This window comes from Dreissena polymorpha, chromosome 13, assembly GCF_020536995.1.
Source record: "Dreissena polymorpha isolate Duluth1 chromosome 13, UMN_Dpol_1.0, whole genome shotgun sequence".
Classification (NCBI taxonomy): domain Eukaryota; kingdom Metazoa; phylum Mollusca; class Bivalvia; order Myida; family Dreissenidae; genus Dreissena; species Dreissena polymorpha.
The window spans coordinates 44910151-44932445 of NC_068367.1; the positions used below are offsets into that span (position 1 = coordinate 44910151).

The 22295-nt window shown below is 32.9% G+C and overlaps 1 protein-coding gene and 1 long non-coding RNA gene across 2 annotated transcripts; one reads left to right on the plus strand and one right to left on the minus strand.

Moving 5' to 3' along the window:
• Window positions 1-5067: 5067 nt before the first annotated feature.
• Window positions 5068-7829, minus strand: LOC127856329 (uncharacterized). The gene is made up of 3 exons (XM_052392465.1): window positions 6536-7829; window positions 6222-6327; window positions 5068-5323 (listed from the first exon to the last, which is right to left on the minus strand). Exons 1-3 carry the CDS (start codon window positions 7560-7562, stop codon window positions 5113-5115), a joined length of 1344 nt encoding a protein of 447 aa, XP_052248425.1. The 5' UTR covers window positions 7563-7829; the 3' UTR covers window positions 5068-5112.
• A 12226-nt stretch (window positions 7830-20055) lies between these two features.
• On the plus strand, window positions 20056-21593 carry LOC127854483 (uncharacterized). Its single transcript, XR_008037088.1, has 3 exons — window positions 20056-20149; window positions 21131-21253; window positions 21517-21593. It is a non-coding gene; the product is annotated as an uncharacterized LOC127854483 (long non-coding RNA).
• The last annotated feature ends 702 nt before the right edge of the window (window positions 21594-22295 follow it).

Consider the following 22295-nt stretch of genomic DNA (forward strand, 5'->3'; position numbering starts at 1 on the left):
TCCAGAAAGGAAATTCATTTCTGCGTTGAATAAGACCGAGATCGTGAAAATCGCTGCACAATTGATGAAGATATGGCTGTTCAAAGCAATGTACCCCGTTTTGGGGTGATTTTGAGTTGCATACCTTGTTATATATATATTTGATAGTGAAAAATTTTTTTTTCATAAAAGTTAATTTTTCGTTATAATATGATTATTTATCATTCAAAATGATGTTTTCACTAATTAATATCATAGCCACACGCTAACCACCTGTGATTTGAAATATTCACCTTATGAAATGCTTTAAATTATGGATTGAAATGAAAGATATTTATTATATTAAGCAATTACTCTATAAAATATTTTGTTAATACTTTATATTCAAAATAATTTGATTATTTAGTTGATTTCGTCTATTTTGTATCCAATACCAGGGCTTTCATGAACAAAAGTTTGAAGTTTCAAAATTTTTGAAATCCAATAAATGAGGTATTAAGTGCAATCACTGATTATAATTCAAATTAGCAATATGTGCAAAAATATATAAATGAACATAATAATTGATTACATAAAGCTATGGAAAAGTGTTATAAACATATTAATGTCACCTTATACACCAAAATTTTGTGAGAAAAAATCCAAATTCAGAGACAATGAAGTTAAGACTTCCAAATTTCAAGAGTAATTGAAAGCCCTGTTACAATAACACATATAATTTACGCATTATATTTATTTAACACAGGCTGGTCCAACGGTTAGAAGCAGATGAAAATAGCTGCATACAAGTAGATAAGTTATACTCAGCCTACCAGTCGGAATTGGATGAAAATTATGTTCCTGTTACAAAACGAATGCTAATTGAACAGTTTACAAACATATTTCCATCAACAGAAAAAAAGACACTTCAAACAAACTTGAAAAGTAGAGTTACCCAGTACAAAGGCGTCAAATTGCTTGCTTTACAAACATTACAAGAAGAAGCATGCACCATGTCTGACCTAGTGAAGTGTTTACCCCATGATGTTGCAATTGTGGAATGTACCTCAAGCCATCTTAAATGCTCCATTGATGCCAATATTAGAAGTAATGGGAATAACATTTTCAAAGAGATAACATTTTTGGAAAATGGTTTATGGTCTTTGGAAATATCTGGAAAGGAAATTGAGTTAGGCATCCTTTCTATATCGAACAGGTTCACAAAAAACAGCAAAGGCATTGGTACTGTCCTGAAGATTGTGAGCTTAATCAGATTATGTGAAGGTGTCATTATCAACAATAAAACAATAATGACCCGTTTCCACATCCTTGAAAATCTGGCTACTGGCACTGAAGCATCATCCAGAATTTTGAGATCTGTTCTATGTAATAGGGTTACTCCCTTAAATTGTAAGACAAACACATGCATTAAGTGCCAAAGAATGACTAAAACTACTTCATTACAAAATGTACCAACAATGGAATATCAAACGAAATCTGACATTTACTCAGAAGGTGATGAGATAGTTGACAAATTAAAAAAAATAATACCAGGTGCAACTGGACAAATGGTTCAACTATTTTTAAGTCAGGCGTCAAATGTAGATAAAGACCCAAGAGGCAGGAGGTGGACTGAAGAAATGATATCCATTTGCCTCCAATGGTACTGCAGAAGTCCACATTCTTATGAATCTTTTAGGCAAAGTGGTTACCTATTACTTCCATCAAAATCTACACTTATCCATTACAAAAATATTGTCAAACAGAATGTGGGTTTTGACAGAAACATCTTTACATGGATGCTTGAAGAGGCCACCAGGCAAAAACTTCCTCCAGAAGGGTTCTATGGTGGTCTGATATTTGACGAAATGTCAATTCAATCTGATGTACAACTTTGTAAAAATGGGGATGTCATTGAGTTAATTGGTCTAGTGGATCTTGGGGAAGAAGGAAATATGTCAAACACATTGAGGAAAGGAAAAAATGAGAAGAGTTGTGGGTCCCATGCTTTACAGCTTGTCTTTCTAGGTGTAACAGGGTTCAGATTTCCTGTTGCACATTTTGTGTCAGGGGGAATTCAGGCACCTGAGCTATACCCCTTATTCTGGGAGGCAGTGGATCTCTTAAGAATGTTCGGCTTTAACGTCTTGTACACATGCATGGATGGGGCCCAGTGCAACCGCACATTTATGCACATAAATAACCTCAATTCAAATTTTGTTGCTTTAAGCCCTTGTTCATTTTCCAGCATGATTTTCATAATGGACAGTTCTCATGTCATCAAAAAAATAAGAAATAATCTGCTAAAAAGTGGGATATGCAAATCTTCAACACGACTCCTTACTTTGACAACAAGTGACACTATACAGTGGCAAATGTTCATTGATTGTTACCATTGGGACAAAGGAAATGCATTGCAAATCCACAGAAAATTATCCAATGAACATTTTTTTCCGTCCACACAATCAAAAATGCGGAATCATTTAGCGGATGAAGTTCTTAATTCAGATATGCTTAACCTTATGATTCAGTATCAAACACATTTAGGTTCTAAAGGTGTAGTTTTAAATGGGGCAATTGAACTTCTAAGGTACACCAGTAAACTTGTCAGTTTTTTTAGAGACATGCGTCCTGTAAAGCAAATGAATGATACACGATTGCATGACTTGTTGAGTGTTGCACATTTCTTTGATGATTGGAAAACTGCCTCATTGAATAATTCTTCATTAAAGTCTGTTGAAAGGAATAAACAAATAATGTCTATTCAATGTCATGAAGACATACAGTCTTGTATACTGGGGATGATAGATCTATGTAAAGTGTATCTTGGCATGAAATCTCTAGTGTATATTACACCAGGATTAATTAACTCGGATGTTGTAGAAAATACATTTAATCAACAGAGATCCACATACCATGGAGCTAATTCTAACCCTAATGCAATGCAGTATAGAAAAGCACTCAATAGCATTGTGCTTGGTCAGGGAATTATTTCTCAAAAGGCAAATGCTGGCAAAAATCGTGCTACAGCTATACCTTACAATTTAGCACTAAGAAAAGGTACTTCTAATATCAGTATGAAAACAACATCCCATGAAAAAAGCAAAGTAAAAGTGATCAGAATGTAAAGATCATGTTCTGTGTAAATTTTGACCAGATTTGTCAGATATTTATTTTCCAAGAATGTTTCAATCCATTAATGTATGGTTATAAATAAGCCTGTTATAATACAATGATTGTCTTAACCCTTTCAGTGCGGGAACCGAATTTTGAAGGCCTTTGCAAACAGTTTGGATCCAGATGAGACGCCACAGAACATGGCGTCTCATCAGGATCCAAACTGTTTGCTATTCTGATAATTTTTGAAAAAAATCGAAGAAAATGCTAATTTTAGAAATTAAGCAGACGACATTTTAGCAGACGACAAATTTCCCAGCATGCAAACGGTTAATTGGCAGTTTCACTTTATAGTACATGGCACATTATATAAAAAAACCCACTTAACTTCATATTATACTAAGATGTACTACTACCGGTATTCTGATATGTTGGAAGTTTCCCCATGTGAACAACTGGAGAAATATTTAAGTTCTTATTTGATACTAGTGTAATGTTAATAAATATGTGCATAATTTTATTTTATTTTTTCATTTGATAAATTTGATAAAACACTCAGATATATTTTCTCTGACAAGTATACTGTTTTTACCCTTTCCCACATAGAAGCTAAGTGAAAATGGCTATGAGCAAACAGCATAAAACCAGAACAGTCTGCGAGTAACTCGCAGTCTGTTCAAGTTTTATGCTGTTTGCTGCTCATCAGTATCAAAGGGTTTGAAATGAAGCCTTTAAAACTTATCTAGTAAGAAAGGTATTTAATTAAATTTAACTTTCATAGGAAATACAAATGCATAAAAATACTTATATAAGTGGTAAAGAGTTAAAATTTAATGTTATAATTGTAAACCAATGCTGGCACACTAGTACAAATATAACCTTGGCCTGCATATTTTAAGAAGTTACTAATATGCCGTTCTTAGAGGGCATTAAAGAATAAGACTTAATTGAAAAAGACCAGAAAACACTGTATTATGTGAATTTGGAATAAGACATCAAACTGTAAATGGACATCATTTTGGTGATTTTCACAAATAAAACTATTAATTTAATGAAATGAATTTATTTTTGTAATATTTTATCTATACTACAAGCTTAATAAGCAATTTTCCATGACTTTTTTATTAACAAAGATTGTATTTTCATCATTTTTACTGTATTGTTAAACTGTGTCCATGCACCACATGGACAGTTTCATTTCATGAGGATTAAAAAAAAAACAATCCAGTTTTGCAGTAAAATTAATTTAAATGATGCTATTATATATGCAAGTATCTGTTTTAATTATAATTTGCCAAACTAAATAAATACAACATATAAAACTGCATAATATGCACTTTTGAAAAAACACAAATTATTCCCAAATTGATGTCTTATCCCAACTTCACATAATACTGAGTTAGAGTTAAAAAGGTAGTGTTTACATTCTACACCTGAGCAGTAGTTTACAAGCTGTTGGTCATTAATTACTTAATCCAGGTGTATTGCCCTGATACTGTAGCTTTAAAATTATTATTTTTCTTTCTCATAAATATTATCATTCGCAAGTATTTATGTATTCAAAGACAACATATTTTAAGAAATCTACAGAAATTAAAAATAAAAGGAAAACACAATGACACCCTGGGGAGGTCTGATGTTGACTTAAGGGCCATTAACAACTTTGAAAAAGCTTCATTCCTGCCAAGTTTTGGCAAAAATAACCAGGTGGTTTAGGAAGAGATGCTGCTTTAGTAAAAAATGTTGACTTTTTGATATTTAAACCATTTCACCACTTTCTTTGAGCATAATTGGAAATCAACATTTATGAATGTCATAGTACATTTTTGCAATTACATGTATATCATTTTGGTGTAAACTGTGTATTATTATGTCTATTGTCATATTTGATTTGTTACTGTTTGATATTCCATAACTTAAATGTGTGTGTGTTTTCCAATACAATCATGAACCCTACATTTAATCTCAAATTCAACAAAATCTTTGCTAGATTAAAGTACCTGTATTGTGTACATATATTAAAATACTGAAATGTAATTACCCCTTTAATCCTGGTCTACAGCAGCTCAGGTCTTCATGTTCCAAAATTGAGGGCTGGTTCATGAAGAGTTGTACCACTTCTGGCTGACTAATTACATGACAGGTTGGATCGAAATTGATTACCCTCAGTCCCTCTGAAGATTTAGCACGGCCAAGTGCAACCCCAAGTTGTCCTGGTTTGAATATTTGGTGACAGTCCACTTCCAATCTACAAATATACCATATTTAGATAAACTGTGTTGAAAATAGTTATAATTGTTAAGTTCAGGTATCATAAAAGCTTCTTAGTGAAATATTAAACAAAGTCTTCCTAATATAAACATTTGGGATTAATTTTACTGCGTTCATTCCAATAATTTCAACTCACAATATTGAAAACAAAATAAACTGTTCCGAATATTATGTATATTATTGTTTATATATTATGTTATGTAAGGCACAGTTACCAGTAAACTAATGCATCTGGCTATGACTTAAACAAATTTAAGAATTTACTGAATTTTCTCTTAGAAGTTCTAATATAGGACCCAAGTCTGTTATCACTGTAGTGTATCAATAGCTGTTATGTAAGGACGGGTCTTTTTCTGATCTCTTCAGGAAAAAGTACATGCACAATTGGGAATTTTGGTATTCTTTTTATTTGTAAACAAGGATAACGTATAGTATGTATTAAAATACTGTGGACATAACATCTTAGAATGTATGCATTTTTAACTGAAAGAAAGAAGTAAACTTTTGTTTATGACATACCGGTATTATTTATGCTTATTCTTAAGATTGGGAATTTTTTAGCAAATTTTGAAGAATATATCATATGTAAATGTATGTGATACTTTGACAGTGACAGACATGTCACATGTTTGTTGTATTAATGGATGGAATTAATTTTGGGTTTGTTATGGAATGTTATTAAATGGTACTTTACCAGTGGCATATGTTAATAGGTATGCTCATATTATGCAATAAAACTTTAAGCATGTGACCAATAAACAATGAAATGTAACAATGTAACTGATGTTTAGGTAAAATTTTGACCAGTTACACAGTAATATTAAATAATAACAAATATTGTATTTGATTGCATGCAAATGTACAAATTTACTCACCTATTTAGAGTTAATCCTTGAGATTTATGAATGGTCATCGAAAAGCTCAGATTAACTGGATACTGAGTGCGTACAGCAACTTCTGCATTTTTCGATGGACTGAAAACTAAATTTTTAGTAACTTAGTTGTTTAGCTATCTACAAGGTGAAAAATCGTATTGTATCTTATCTTTGATCTAAACTTTCTTCTTTCATAACTTTAAATTAAACTGTTTAAGACATAATCAACCATGTATTCTAGATTGATAAGCAATGTACACAATAGTCATGTATTATATTATTGTTTATATATAAGCAAACAAAAAATAAATTACCTGCAAATCTGTGTTTTTCTAACTGTAATTTGGTTTGCAGAGATGTAAATTCTATCACTGGTCCCATGTCTGTGATGCTATGCACATGTCCTTGAAGTCCATTTACAAGTTTATCTGATATATTTTTCAACAGCATGACTGGTGAGCCAATTTTAAGCCACAGTATTTTTGGTGCAATCATTTTTTCTAAAAAATGTCTGTCCCCGTCATCGTGTGACTTGAACTCGTACAGTTCTCCAGGGTATTCAAGTATACAATCACGATTGTGTTGATCAACCTTTTCATTACGAGAAAACAGCTTTACACAGTCACTTGCGTCTGTCAATGGTCTCTCTAGGGTTTTAATGAAATTGATACTATCAATTGACATTTCACCATCAGCAGCTTCTTTAATAGCCTTGATAAGATGTGGTTCGCTTTGTCTCACTACTTCTCTAAGGATTATCCTGTGGGGTATCACTTTTGTAAATAATTCTGATTGAAAACAAAATTCACCTTCTTCAGCATACAAGGGATTTGGAACAGGGGGGAGTTGTTTAAAATCCCCACTTAATACTAGTTGAATTCCACCAAACAACTTATCCGGGTTTCTAATTTGGCAAACTTGGTCTAATGACTCGAAGAACTTCTTGCTCAACATTGAGCATTCGTCAATTATAAGGACATCTGTTGTTTTCAGTCTGTCTCTTACAATTGCGAATTCAGCATAATGTTCGACTACGCTCTTGACTTCACCCGTGTTGTAGCGACCGTCGCCTATTCCCGACCATTTGTGAATGGTCATCGCATTTGCATAGAGAGCAGATGCTATTCCAGTGGTGGCTGTTATTGCTACATTTTTGTTATTCTTTTTTAATGATTTTTCTATCTGTTTAATTAAGTGCGTTTTACCAGTGCCTGCTGAGCCAAGTATTAAAACATTGTGACCGTTTGTTACCTTGTTTAACGCATCGATTTGTTCACCATTTAAATCCATTATGTAATTAAAATCAGTATACACAAACTGCGTAGTGTACAAATTTGACATACCGCGGGAAACTTCGGTTCCCACGTTTACTAATGAGATCGTGTAGAAGCTGGGAACCAAGACACACCTTCGCTTTGGACCAATGAAATCACCCGTAACAAAACTCCGCACGCACACCGTTTGTTTTTGAAAATATGGGTCACTTGAAATATATGTAAACAAAGGTTTCAAACGGCGCTGGACAGTTAGTTTTGATGCATAATGAAACGACAAGCACGGTAGTAATGTTTTTTCATACGTTTTATTGAATTATGGTATCGAGGTACATTAACTTGGCAGGGAAGATGCCCTTTACTCCGTGAAAATTTCAGTCTTAACGACAGCATGATCACTGTCAACTGGGTCATGCGAGTTGTGTATCGTGTTATTTCTTAAACGTTGACACAGCGTTTGTAAAAATACTGCAATACATATACATTTCCAGAAAGGAAATTCATTTCTGCGTTGAATAAGACCGAGATCGTGAAAATCGCTGCACAATTGATGAAGATATGGCTGTTCAAAGCAATGTACCCCGTTTTGGGGTGATTTTGAGTTGCATACCTTGTTATATATATATTTGATAGTGAAAAATTTTTTTTTCATAAAAGTTAATTTTTCGTTATAATATGATTATTTATCATTCAAAATGATGTTTTCACTAATTAATATCATAGCCACACGCTAACCACCTGTGGTCATTACAACTGATTTTCTTTAAATGCCAGGATTTCTTTTCAAATAATACGTAAGTTTCTTTACTCTTATATGTAAAAGAATTTTCAGCAAGCCAATGTTGCGTTCATATGTTTTCATTTCCAAAAGTGTTATTTAATTCATACCCCGTAAAAACAGCCGAATTATTGCAATTAACTGTTTGTGAGAGAAACTAGTAAAATTCTATAGATGATTTGCATTCAAACAATAATGGTTATCTCTTTTCATGAGCTGATACAATTAAAGTGAATCTCTCATCAACATTTGACTGAGTGAGATAAAGAGTTTGAACTGAGACAAGGAAATCTGAGATACATAGCGCTGTATCAGATAATTGCATGTTTGTTAATCATTACTTGTAACATGACAATCTCCTTGCCAGGCCTGTTACTGGTCATTTGTATTTATGTGTTCACGATGTCATGTTGTGGTCGTCGAATTGTGTATGTATAATGAATGAATCATTGGGTATAGTTTATTGTTTCATGTAAATAGTGATTCAAAATGAAATTCATATGACGCCATTCTCTGTTTGTCGATTAATATCATGACACATCTCGTGCTACAACTCATATGTAAGCATGGACTTGTTTAACACCACCAGGAAAACACCATGCGTATCTATTGTAAGACAAAGGTGAAAGATGGACGTTGCAGGCGTTCCGCTTGTCCGAAAAAGTTAACGCCACTAATTTTCACCACTTAAAAAAAATTCTCGCCATTTTTTTCAATCAATGAATAACTTCGGACACATACATAGATTACTTTTCTGCTTTGGACACTATTATTGTTACATTCAAATGAAATTGACAATATTTCAAAGGATTGCATTGCATTCATATGATTAAAAGAAAGTAGAATATGACCGTCTACAAAATTTAGGTGTACAAATTTAACAAAATTGTTAATATTATTGATTGTTTTGTAGATTTATAAGAAAAGGATTACATTTGAACAGCCTCGGGTTAAAACGGTCGCAGGCTTTTTCGGCACAAAGCTCTTTTGGCCCAGTCCGAAAAATCAGGTGGATTCGGCACCAAGCTTTTTTTTAGAGAGAGAGGGATAGAGAGAGACACACACATACACACAGAGTTATGGGAAGAAAATGAAATAAGTTTAGAGGGACTTGTTTGGTGCAAACGAAGAACAGAGTATTGAGCGTCGTTCTGTAGCATATTACGAATTAAATCGCTTACTTTTAATAATAAATGTATGCACTGCATCGGCTATTTTAGTATTGATCAAGTAGTTACAAGTGTTATCTCCATATAGAATAGTTTCAATGCAGGGTACGGAATATACGGATATTGAGTTCAGAAGTTCGCCGCAAATATGTACATACCGAGTTCATTCGAGAAAGTAATATGACGTCGTTTCATGACGCATAGACATAGCGGGGATGTAACAATTTTGCGTCTGAAAGGGTGTTCGTTTAAGGCGCGTGTATAACATTTGAGAGCGTCTTTCGGAGTCTGTCGATCTATCTATATTTGTCTTTTGAAGGAATTGATCGATTCAGCGTTTTTGATATAATCGGGAAGATTATTCTATTCAAATACAGTGGACGTTGAAAACGAATTTGAATATAGTGACGTACCCGCTTGAATAATTTGGAGATGTGACGAATTTCTTAATGAGTATTTGCTAACCGATCCAACTGTAGCGGGTAAAAGGGATTGCAAATAGTTTGGTACATTACTAGAGTTATTTTTGTACATTAATATTAATGTGTGTGTTGCGTCTTCGCTGGCTGATAGTTTCCCAGCCTAGCTCATTATAAAGTTCTTCTAATGAGACTAAACGTGTGCATCCAGACGTTATTCGCGCGGCTTCGGTTTGGATTTTTTTCTATATCATCTTTTTCATATTGGGTACAATTATCATATACAATGTGAGTACTCCATGATTGGTCTTATAAAAGAAAAAAAAATTGTTTCGATAGTTTTTCTATCAAGTATTGTTTTTAATCGACGCATTATATGAACGGAGGCCATTCCTTTTCCTTTATGTATGATATATGCGCATCCCAAGTACAGTCATTGCAGATAAAAACACCAAAATGTTTATGGACATCAACGATGGGTATTGTTACGTAATGCATGGTCAATGGTGGATGAGATGGTTTATTTATTTTTCGAGATGTACGCATTGATTCGGATTTTGAGGAGTTAAACATACCAACCATTTGTCAACCCAACTGGATATTTTATCAATGTCTGATTGCAAAACGCTGCAGTTTCGTTTGGCGAATTTACAACCATGAACAGACTGGTATCGTCAGCAAACAAATGTACATGTGCTTGTATATCAGCGATGATATCATTTACATACACAAGAAACATAAGTGGACCTAGAATAGAACCTTGGGGGACACCGGCGAGAAGTTCAATAGCGCTCCCGGTAGGATTACTTTTTGTTTACGATCAGAAAGATAATTAGACAAGAAAGATAATATATTTCCTCGAATGCCTGCTTGTTGTAGTTTGTATAATACAACTTTATGCCATACTTTATCAAAAGCTTTACTTATATAAAAAATACTCTGAACTCAAGGCCATTGTCTAGTGCTCTGCAAAATGTATCATAAATATATGTAAGCATTACTTGTAAGATGAAAATCTCCTTGCCAGGCCTGTTACAGTCCAATCACCAGGTAAGAAGCCAGATTGAGTGGGTACAAAGATTGAATTATCTCGAATAAAATTAAAAATGTGTTTATGTAATATTCTCTCAAAGACATTCTCAATAGTATTTAGCAATGATATCGGTCGATAATTGGACGCTACCGCGGGATCACCCTTTTTGAAAATCGGGCACACATTAGCAATTTTCTAACAAGAAGGCATTTTGTGAGAATTTAGACAAGAGTTGAAAAGATCACACAATAGTTAGCTTAATTGATAAATTGCTTCTTTGAGGATACGATTATCAATTATATCAGGAGCGGATGCTTTTCCTTACTTAAGGCATTTAATTGAGTCAGTTACTTCTTCTTGTGTTATATGAATATTCTGAAGAGTGTTAGCGTTGGAATTTTTGATTATTGGAAGTTCGTGGTTGCTTAAGTCAATTGAACATTGGTTTGCAAAATCCCTGTTTAGCGTATCGGCTTAACATGAGTCATTTGCAAACATACCTAATTGTTCATCGAAAAGAGGTGGAATTTCAGTGTTTTTGTTAATAGGAATTTATGTTCGAATTGTTTTCCACCAGTATTTTGCGCAAAGGTCAGATGACTTTAATTTACGTTCAATATTGTTAAAAAATTCATTTTTTGAATTACGTAAAAGTAATACGACTTCAATACTAACACGACGGAAATTTGACCAGTGCATATCGCTATTTAATTGCTTGGCCTTTCTGTATAAACGCTTTTGTTGTCGACTTTTTTTCTTCATAATATTATTAAGCCAGGGAAGATCACGAGAACGTATACAGACATTTTGTTTGGGATACATGAACCAGCAATTTGTAGAATTGTCCTGGTAATATTTTCTGCATAAATATCAAAATTTTCACATTTAAGAAGACCCCAATTAGTATCTGTCATTAGTTGTCGTAGTTTGGAATAATCACCAATGTCGTAACGCCAGATATGTCGATAAAACGTTTTACGTAAAGGTTTTACGAATTGTAATGTAACGAAAAAAGGGCAGCGGTACCGAATAGTTTGGTCTAAAAAGGGTTCGCCTGTTCCAAAAAGTAATACGATATTCGGATTACAAAGGTTTAGTCAATTATGGAAGATGTTTGTTCAGTATAGTGTGTTGGCTCATTTATAAGTTGTGTTAAGTCATATTGTAAACATAATTCGTTAATTGTCCGTGCTGATAATTCGGCGATAGCATTTATATTAAAATCAGCTGTAATAATGATATCATTTATTTGTGTTTCTCTGGCTAGTCCTATAGAATCTTCAATAAAATGCATATACGATCTATCCGCACTATGCGGTCTATACATCACGCCAAAGAGAATGGATTTATGTTTTGAAGAGAACACTTAAGTCCATAAAGACTCAACGTTATTTAATTCAAGATCGTTCTTCGTTTGAAGGCAATATTTTCATTAACGTATATAGCAACGCCACCATAAGAGTCAAATGGGCGATCCTTGCGAATTGGCTGGTGGAAGCCTTCAAAGAGGAGATCAGTAGATGAAATAGAACTATTTAACCATGTTTTAGTAAAACCAATTATATCAAAATCACGTAGCCCTGTATACAGAACATCTATTTTTGAATAGACTTTGAATATTATCATTAATAAAACTTAAGTGATGTGTTGAAGAGGCATCGGAAATGGATAAGGAATTATTTGCATTTGTGTTATAATATGTCTCAGACAAAGTAGGCCCTGGGTTTGGATGTATTTCACCCGAGCATAATAAAACTAAAGAAATCCAGCAGCATGTTACACTAAACAGGAAACATTTAAAGACAGTTTTAGAAAGATAATATCAGTATGTATATTTTTTCTTATCGGGACACGCGTACATGGGTGTTCAATACTTCATGATATATTTATAGACTGGTATAAATTACTTTGTAATGAAAAGAGACTAACAACACTTAGGTTTGATTAAAGGTGATAATGATGAGTATTTGTTTGATATGATCATTGTTGTTTTTGTCGGTTATTTAGCATTTCTTAACGCAGTTATTTCACAAACGTATAAAAGAGCAAATATTGTATTCATTGGTATCATAAACGCGTGCTTGTTTTGTTAGTAGGCTGTTCGCTCGTTGCAGAATGGTATCACATGTGACGTTTGTGGCAGATGTTTCGTTTATACCAATACCGATTTTAGAAAATTGTATATGGATATCAACAAATTCAACCGAACTAGTATGCATACATTTATAATTTTTGTAACGAATACTTACAATAAAATTCTAACGACTCTCGCGAAATATTGAAAAAATGCTTTTAAAATGAGAACTGAGACATAACATGCAAACGTGTAGTAATCTAATGGCCTTATTGCATTTTTTAATCCGGTGACTCATGACACATGGATTTTAAAACCTGATAAAGGTCATAAAACCGGGCATAGGTTCGGATGATAGGCAATGGGTTCACTCGATAATGAAAGACGCGGTCGTAGTAAACAAGTGTATGCTGTCATTTAGAACCAGTTTTTTGACTCTGATTGCTTATGTAATTAAATTGATAATTGTTCCAAAACAAACGTTGCGGCAAATAACTAATCAATTATTTTATGTACATCTTCCCTTTCATTTGACACTTTACGCGAGTATATGCAATTTTTACAGTATTGTATTGTGTTTATCTCACCTGAATTATTGTGATTGCATTTTATTTATTTTGTCTCTGTCAATTCTGTATATATGCAAAAACTAGTGGACATGTAATTGAACTTATTGATAAAATAAACATTCATTAAAACATGAGCACTTGTTTTAATTTCTTTATTGATGCAAAAATGTGGAATTATAATTAAATAGATAATAAAATATATAAGTAAAATAGTGCGTTTGCCTATAGTCAAAACGATTTTGTGTATTTAGTCAAATTACAAACGAGTACGAAAAAGCCTGGAAATAAGGCCGAATGAACCTGAAGTTTGGGCCGAATGAGCCTGAAAAATCCGGGGCCGAAAGAGCTTGCTTCCGGAAGAGCCGACAACCGTCAAAAAGTCTCCAAGTTTAACATCGCCGAAAATTGGTTAAAACGGCCCCAAAATTGGTCGGGATGACGCCCTTTTGCTCGAATGAGGTAAAATGTTTCCACTTATGATGAAATCGGCCCACCAATGAAAAAAACACGAATTAGTTTTCAAGCTGTAGTTTCAGAATAAATAAGTGTCCACAGTATATTTACATAAGTCGACGATGCAGTGAAGAGCTGGTCCATTAGGTTTTGTGTACCTCGCCATGATAAATAATTTGATTTAACTTTAAAACAGTAAATGAAGTTGCATGTTTAAGTATGTAAAAACATTTTACTGGGACTTTACCTTGTTTTAAATATTTTCACTGCTTAATAAGCTTCAAAGAATGTTCGAATCCGTTTAAATCTGCGTATTGCTGTTTACAGCAAAGTAATAAAAAATAAAGCATAATCTGTATTCGTCTTACAATGGCATTCTGGATACGTTTAGCTTAATCACCCCCTATACGTCGATAATCCAAACTGAGTTGGATAATTCAAACTGAAGAAAAACATGTCTGCCGAAACTGATACTGAAAGGTAGGTGATTATTTTATAATTTCTGCTAATTTAGTAACTAAAAGGACGTAATTGCTCTACACATGTGACAATGAATGTCTGACACACACACACACATGCGTTTGGAGTTTTGCAATGATTTAATAGTTTTCTAGTAAAAAACGATAAATGTGTCTTCGGAAAATGCTAATTTTCGTGAAATGCGACCTATGTGTTACATTATTTACAAGTTTAATAACAAAAGAGCGAACGAAACTGTTACAGATATATGTCAAATTATATCATGAATGTCCTTTGAATTTTACTGTTAACACCTAGTGTGTTTCTGTGTTAAAATCATGTGTTTGTAAAATCATGTGTTTGTAGGACGGGTATAAAAGTTTATGGATAAATCCAAAGTGATATGAAAATTTATGTGGATAATAACCAAACTCAAAATGGATAATGCACAAACTGCGATGTATTGGACATGTTTTCCATAGACAGGTTGGATACTATTCTTTGAAAACAACAATTTATAACCAAAAACTCACACGATGTGTATAATGGAATATATAAAATACTTTCCACCAACATCAACATTCATTTATTTGTTATGAGTGAACTCAGTTTCAATGGAACTTGAATATATATATATATATATACAATTGAGATTAGAAGCAAATTAAGCATGCAAAATTTGCATTCCACGTACACCATGATGCCATAACACGTGTTTCATATAATTTTGGATAGCATGAAAAGCAAAGAAATTTAAAAAGGTCCCTACTTATTATTTAATTACTTGATTTAAAGGGATTCGAGTAGAAGCTGCAGGTTAAAGTGGCAATTGACCGGCTGATTCGTATATTTGTCACCATATTAGAGATTTCGAATATTATTTGAGGCATTACTGATCTGATTCATTCTACATTATATCAGAAAAATTGCATCGAATGGCACACAAATATTAAAGGGGCATATCGACGACTAGTATAGCACTTTACTTTCCGAAATATATTTACACACTGAAAAGAACATATTCAATGATTTCTCAATACACAGACATAGATATTAAAAATCTTCTGTAAATTATGTATTTTAATAATAATAAAAAGTTTTCCCCGTGACCCTTTTCGCCGGCGCGGGAAAATTGAAGTAGTAGCAAAATATTTACGAGTGCATTGTACAATACTCCGCTATGCGCATGCTCACTAAGATACACGACTTTTAACAGTATTTTAGCATAGAAAGCTTGCGAGTTCTATATGGAATTACTTTGAACCCTGTTGAAACCTTAGTTGGCAAAAAATGTGTGGACTATTTTTCTTTCCGATTTCATCAATTACGTATTATTTCTTCCGATTTTATGTTAATAAAATTTGGACTTTTTGTAATTGTGAATATTTGATATTTCATATTATAGGGAAATAACATCGATATGCTCCTTTAAAGTGGTGGTAAATAGTTTAAGAGCCGGGTTAATCGGCAGGCACTTTGATTAACTTTTTCATTTGATAACGCTATTTTCAATAGTGAGTTGCTGATGTTGTTCATCTATGTTTTGTGGAGTGATATCAGCATGTATTGTTGTCCAATAACCTAATTTGCCGGTTGTTTCATCTAAGGTAAGTTCTTTAAAAAAAAATATTTTCTACGTAATGGTTAGTTGTCTGGATTAGTATTTCTTTTGGGCATTTAAAGGACTCTGTACACTAATAACATCTGTAGTTTTCAATTATCTTTTGTTCTACCTGAAAAGAAAACAAAATCATTTTATGATGATTGTTTAACAATGTGCTAAAATGCTTTTGTTGTCAGCAATTAAATAAATATCGAATTATTTAGAAGAGTGTTCATTTTACATAGAGCTTTACATAAAGGCATCTTGCAGTTTGGTCATTATCCATCGACTTTATAATGTTAGTTTGGAATTATCCATACACTAGTTAGGTAATTATCCAATTTGTATATTCTTGACCCAAACAAATACGAACATATTGCGTTTTCGAGCATTTATGTCAATCAAATTTTTTGCATACATTTATGAAAGATAAATACATAAGTTCGAGCATTAAAACATAAAAAATGATCGATAATAATTGCTTTTGGCCTCAAACTTTCGACAATTTCATTTACTTTTTCCAGATTTTCAAACATATTCATTTTATTTCGACGCAAGTTTTTAATTGTTAAGGGTTTATTAGCGCATTGTATCCGGCAAAATAACATTTTATCAAAAAGAAACGTTTATTATGCCACAACTTACCTTAAATAAACGTGTTCTTAGAAATAAATGACTGGAGTCTTTATTTCTGTCGCCATTGTTTCTTCAGTTTGAATAATCTTACTCAGTTTGGATTATCGACGTACAGCGGGTGTTAATTCAAATATAAATTTTGCGTAAAAAGAATAGAAAAATAGTTACATCAAACGGATTAACTGATAAGATACACGGCAGTGAAAAAGACATTGTGTTATTTAATATAACACAAAATTGATTTATTTTTAATTGAGAAAACGCGTTATTCTGAAAATACAAACAACGCATTTTTGAGCAATTAAATATTACATCGAATTATCTGTGCATAATGAAAACTGATGAGTTCGTTTATTGCAGAGGGTACACAAAATAGTGGACAATACGGATATATTGGTGAACACACCTGTATAATAATTCCTATATTATAGCCCCGCTTACAATTATTCACATGATATAGAGTTTCTATATATGTGAATTCCATTGGATTTAGTGTTGTAAATAATAAATAAGTGTGTGTTGGGTTTTCCTCCTAAAATAATTATTTCAAATTTTAATTTGATTTTGAATTTTTTAAATAATTATTACATTGAAAAGTTAGTGATGCACGCGGTTCATATTACTTTTCGATAAGTCTATATTTCCAGAGACGTAGATAACATCTACGTCTCTGATATTTCTAAGTTGACAGCTTAAATTATTGCGACAAGTGTAATACTCTTGTAACCCCTACACTGCGTAAAAGACACACTAATGTATTGAATGAGTTCAGAATACCAGAGGCAGGCAACAAGACCATTTTACTCCTGCTCCATTTCATTTAAATATAATTATTATAACGCGTAACGATTCGCAAAGTGAAGCGAGAGCAGTGGGCGACGGTTATCATCGAGACAATTACATCGTTTGCTTTCAAAATAGAAGGACATGTGCAAACTAAATCTATTTTGATTTTGTAATGAATTTTCCAAGAACATACAATGACAAGAAATACTGTTTCATACCTAATATGCCTTCAAATTTAACGAACTTGGGCAAACCTCATCCGGGTTGGTTTTCTAATTAATTGGAACAAAACAGGAAATAACAAGAAAGAACGTGTATACAATCTGAGTAAAATCGTTTGTTTTGACATATTTTGACATATTCTAACGAAACCAATTATACACATATCAATTCCAGCTTTAAACATACTAGAATTCGACCGTTCTATAAGAGGACTGTGCCGAAATAAAATGTATGCGAGTATATTATTATGTCTGCTTAAAGGCAATGGCCTAATCTCACTATTTACATTTTGCATTAAAGGGGCCTTTTCACGTTTTGGTAATTTGATAAAATTGAGAGAAAAAATGTTTCAAATTTTCAAATTTTTGTTTTAGTTATTACATTGCGAGAAAACAGCAACAATGAACATTTACTTACTCGAAAATATCCATTATATGCATCGTTTTCGATTTAACAGCCTGAAATTAAACGCGTAACAAACGCGAAACGATTGAATTATTTGGAGAGATCTTTTCGTAACGTAAAATTGTGACATGACGAGGATTGATTATATGAAGTATAAAATAGATCATTTACTAAATCAGTATGGTTGGCCGAGTGGTGTAAGTGCTTGTTTTTTACTTTAACGGTCAATTGTTTGAGCCCAATTGAGGATTAGTTTTTTGTCGGTTATTTTATTATAGTTTTTTTGTTTACTGGAGCAAACTGGTTCTAATGTTGACATTTATCATTTTAAAGCATTTAATGACAAACTTCAATACATGCTACAATCTATGAAAAGACCTCTTTAACATATGCATAACTCATTTTGGAAAGGACATTAACATATCTAACAGGGCTTTTTTTCCTGACTTTGTGAAGCGGCCCTGGCCCCCTTACTTTGTGAAAAAATGAGTCGCGAACTTTTCAAAATTGTGAAAAAATGAGTTGCAATCTTTTCAAAATTGTGACAAATTGAGTCGCGAACTTTTCAAAATTGTGAAAAATTGAGTCGCGAACTTCTTAAAATTGTGAAAAACCGAGTCGTGAAATTATTAAAATTGTGAAAAACGGCCCATTTTGTAAAAATTCACAGCCATGTTAGGTTTGTGAATTGTCCTTTTCGAAATTGTGAAATGTCCTTCCACGGCCACTCATAAAGAAGGAAAAAAAGCCCTGTCTAATGAAACGTGTGTATCAGATTAACACACTGTGGGTTTTAAGCTGCTCATTACTCGCACTTTAAGTTTTATGGTGCTGCCACATAGGTTGTATGGTTGAATGAGACGCAATTGAACACTTTTTAAGTAGTTAAAGATTGTTGCGATAGTGAAGTAATTAATGTATTCTGAACAAACAAAATAAAGTACTCATATATAAACAATTAACATTAAGATGTCTTCACAAAATGATATCCTTGTGGTGACAGTTGGAGACGGCTCGGATTGTTTGCTTCAATTATTTTTTTTTGTACATTTGATTACATGAGTGAACAACTCGACGACAGTCTCCTTGGAACATTTATTAGTTTAAATTAAAATAATGTAAAACACCGAATAGCAATCGCGAATTTAACATCATGAACATGTGACTGATTTTTAAAGCGAGCCGAAAAGACTTGATTTTATCCCAGTCTCTTTGTCTACATACCGCGGTTTAGTTTTAAACGTCACTGTTGAACCTTATCAGTAATATATAATTATTTTTTTTATATATATATATATATATATATATATATATATATATATATATATATATATATATATATATATATATATATATATATATATATATACGTTTTTTTCAGTTATAGTTTTGATTTCACAGTGAAGCATTTATTATTAAGTCGTTATGTGATTATTTTGATAGTAAACAAACATATAAAGACGATTTTTATTATTACACAAAACCGTTACAAGACGCTCTCTCTCTGGCCTTATGAGGTCTCGAAAAATGAACTTAACGTCAGCCGAATAAGGATTTTGTAATTGCTAAAAGACAAGAAACTCATCTTTCAATAATATTCCTACATATAAATTTCATTAAAAGTGTAGGTATCATGCACAAAAGGCAAAACACGCATTCGGAATCCAATTTTTACCATGTGAATAGTCTGTTCAACTATTTTGAGACAACTATCGTTTAGAAATGATGTTGCTGATTCATACAAATTGACTTTAAATAATATGCAACAACTTCTTCGCCATTAGCGCTTTAATATAGCATTTTTAACAAGTTCAGTTTTTTTACAAAATAAAACTATACGAGTAAAAAATGCAAACAAGACCGCATAATCCTGTCTTGACAACCTAGCCTTGAACAACATCCGCATTGAATCGAGTATAAAAAGCGCTCGAAACGAAGTGAACGGTCGTTTCCGAAAGTAAACATCAAAGGTATCATCATGAAGACTGCCTGCCTAGTTGCTCTCCTGATTACTTGCGTTGTCATGGTTACCATGCCAGAAACTGAAGGTAAGCAATTTTGTTTCGGACACATCTTAGTGCATGGGAGTAGGATCTTCGCAATTCTGTCGAGATCATTTGATTGAGCAAATATTAAAATATTGCAAATATTTCTCTTTTTTTCTACGGATTCTTAAGAGATAGTAAAAAAACATACATGAACTAAAAATGAAAGATACCTAGAAACTTATGAGTTATACTGAGGTACAGAGAATATGCGATATTTTGTAGTATTCGGAAATATCCTACATTCCAGGTATAGTTCAGTTCATTGCGCCGTCCTGATTGGGAATGCTCATTCCTATATATTGTCAATTTTCAGTTGCAAAATGATTTCAAAAGGAAAGACTTTTATTTCAGGCAAATTAACAACAAACAAAAGGATGATGCAAACAATATATATAGTACATTACATAAATTGAAATTGTAATTTTATAAATTGGTAGCTATTATGAAATGTGCTTGTAAATTTGGCATGTATCAAGGTACATTTCGTATTTAGAAATCAACATAGGCCTATGCAATTTCGGAATAGGCTAGTCGCATCGGACGTCCACAGTATTTAAATGATGCATATAGTTTGTAATGTTACCTATGGTGGTTACCCTTCAACCGCACATAACTGCGGATGCAAGTCTAAATGTATAAAAAAAAAAGATTAATGCTGGTAGTGTCTTTATCCTAAAGGTGATTGTACTGCTGTATAATTGTAACCTATTATTTTATCGTAACCTGTTTGGTAACCCTTCATCTTGAGGTTACGTGGCATTGGAATTCGCACGGTACGTACGAAGTGAGCAACACACGCGTTGTCTCTATCCTAACGACATGTGTACTGATGTTGAATGTAGTGTTCAAGCTCGTAGCTCAGCGTGGTCTACCTGGTGGCAACTTCAAGCGCAGGATGGAAACTTATCGATACTGCGAGAGGTACAATGGTAAGTGTCCACAGAACTCAAGGCATGACTGAAAATATATATTGTAGTGTAGCCCAACGTTACCTTCCACCCGACCGTTGCCATTGCAGTGGTGGACCGTGTCGTTACGGAACCAGTGACTCCGGTCCGTGTCCATACAACTCATATCTGAGGAATTGCTGTAGAAATTATTGAGGTAAACATGAAACACATTTGAAGCATTTCTCAATTCAAACATACTCGATTACGTTACAACAACATGTTATTTAAACATCTTAGCATTCCGTGTATACAGGTTAATTCATTTGTGTACATTTATTAATTCGTGTAATTAAAAAAATATTTGTAGTAATTTAGACAATGTAATAAGGAAAAATAAATGAGAAAAACAATATTTCTTTCATCCAAAATAGTACGTTAATGAATAAGAATAATCAAATGCGTGAGTTTCTTTTTCAGGACCATTTAAGGACACCAGACCACATTGACATTCATATGTTCTGGTTAGGTTGAATCAATAAAACAGCGAAATTGTTTATTAGTTGTTTGAATTTTCTTTATTAGACTTGTACGGCCACAATTGAAGCAAAACACAACAACAACAAAGTTGCATCATTAGTAGATCATTCGTATAATCATTGCAACGCCCTTTAATTGAGGCAAGTGAAATCTTACTTTAGATACAGGAGAAAAACTCAGATGACGTGAACATCTGCCGATAACTAAAACTGTAGTCACCTTCGAACGATCGGTACCACGAATAGAAATAAGGTCCAAAACCGAGGAGCAATCATCTCAAACTTGGCTCAAATTTTTTGATAATTACTTTTAACTGTTTAACTCGCATTTCGAAGTTTCTAAACGTATTTATAATATAAAGTTTGTTTATAAAGAATGATGTATATTTAATAATAAATAATCGGATCGTTTATGTTTTAAAATATACATAAACGACACCGTATGATAACAGAAAATGTAAACACTGTAACGTTCTCGAAGATGAGTTTCATTTCTTACTCGAATGTCCAGTTTTTAATAGTCTTAGAAAACAATATATACATAGATATTATTGGAATCACAAAAATATGTTAAAAGTTATCGAACTCTTACAAACTGACAACGCAAAAACAATACGACATTTATTTTTAAAGCAGCTAAATTACGAACAGAATTTTATTATCAATAGTTTCTCTCCATGTACTACTGTCTATTTGTAGTCATAGCAATAAACACATTAT